Consider the following 1,523-nt stretch of genomic DNA (forward strand, 5'->3'; position numbering starts at 1 on the left):
TTTGCAGTTGCCCTGATTGCTAGGACTGTTAGATACTACATGTGCTTGCTAATATTAATTGTGCTTACCTTTATGTGTATGTGTTTGAGTTAGGGATCATTTTTATTTAACTAAATTTTAATCCTTATAACAAATACCGTATTTCGTCAAATAAAAGCCCGGGCATCTATTTCTTAAAATGACATTTGGACCTTGAAAAAATAAAACAAAAACAGTGGGATTTGAACCCGGGACCTCACGCAAGTGACTTCAGGAAGCTTAAGGAAATATCTACAGGGTATCTATGATACTTAAAGGCTAGATTTACATATTTATAGTTCCATGTTATTGCTAACCCGGCGTTTATTTGCACCCGGCTTTTATTTGAGGATATAGGTAAACACTTAGGCTGAATAGGCTTTTATTCAAGTACTTTAATCTACATGTAGATGATGTTTCAGAGTATCTTTTGTCCATTAGATGTGACTCATCTTGTTGATGTACTTGATTTACTAATAAAACATGGATATTCTGATGTCAATTATTATGATCTTGGTCTTTATCTGGGTCTGTATGCTCCTACACTTACTGATATTAAGCATTATAACAAAGGATATGCTCGTAGCTGTCTAAGACATTGTTTGAAGGCATGGTTGGAACGAAGAGATAATGTCATGAGTTCAACTTATGATACATTGATACAAGCATTGAGGAAGATGGGAGAGAATGATGTAGCTGATGGGATTGAAAGAGAAAGTAAGGACTAATATTTATTATTTATTGAATTTGTAGCAACAAACCCATCATTCCCATTGAATATAATGGTACTATTGTACTGACAGCCAAAAATTCTAATTTCACAAGCTTTGCAAAAAAATTGTGGATGAAATTCATATCCAAATGCAGGGAAATAATGAAAACTTTTTTGTGACAGTTTTTGCCATAATTATTTTTATTTATTAGTATTATACCAGAGGAGGTAGGACACAGTTGACCTTTGAATAATATTTCCAAAGTTAAATTGCATTCTATTGGTATCATATGATGCAAAATGGCAGCTTTCTGATGATTGTATCACAAAACAGGCTTATACTGCAGAAACTATAGTGACCTATGACAGTATGACAATCCTTGATGGTTGTTAAAATCACCATTGTATGGAGAATACCGTATGGTGGAAAACTATCGTGGCCCAAAATTTTTGTGGATTTCACATTTTTTCAAAATTCACAAAAATAAAATCTGCAAAAATTGATTCAAATACGGTTTAAGATGGCCGAAAAATAGAAAACCATGAAAATAAAGCCACAAAATTGATTTTTGAACAAATCCACGAAATTTTGAGCCACAAAAATTTTTTGCTATACAGTATTTCTTTTTGATTATTCTTTGCAGTGCTGTTTGTGTGGGTGTGGGTTATTATACTTGATGACAAATTAATATTTTTAATTCAGATTGTATTTGTATGTAATATCAAGAAGTGGATAAGGAGGAGGGGGAGAGTGTCTAACTGCCCTATGCTGCTAGTGATATGTGCGCGTAGA

At 33.2% G+C, this 1,523-nt stretch overlaps 1 protein-coding gene across 1 annotated transcript in view; it reads left to right on the top strand.

Annotated features, from left to right (window-relative positions):
- LOC109582865 (uncharacterized) overlaps window positions 1–1,523 on the top strand; it is a gene marked incomplete at its 3' end in the record, with an annotated part of 15,260 nt that overhangs the window by 8,240 nt on the left and 5,497 nt on the right. Inside the window, exon 4 of the mRNA XM_019997894.1 lies at window positions 460–735. Within this exon, the coding sequence (XP_019853453.1) occupies window positions 460–735 (276 nt within the window). The remainder of the gene's footprint in view (window positions 1–459; window positions 736–1,523) is intronic.

Source organism: Amphimedon queenslandica, unplaced genomic scaffold (assembly GCF_000090795.2).
Source record: "Amphimedon queenslandica unplaced genomic scaffold, v1.1 AMPQUscaffold_13348, whole genome shotgun sequence".
In the NCBI taxonomy this organism is placed as follows: Eukaryota; Metazoa; Porifera; class Demospongiae; order Haplosclerida; family Niphatidae; genus Amphimedon; species Amphimedon queenslandica.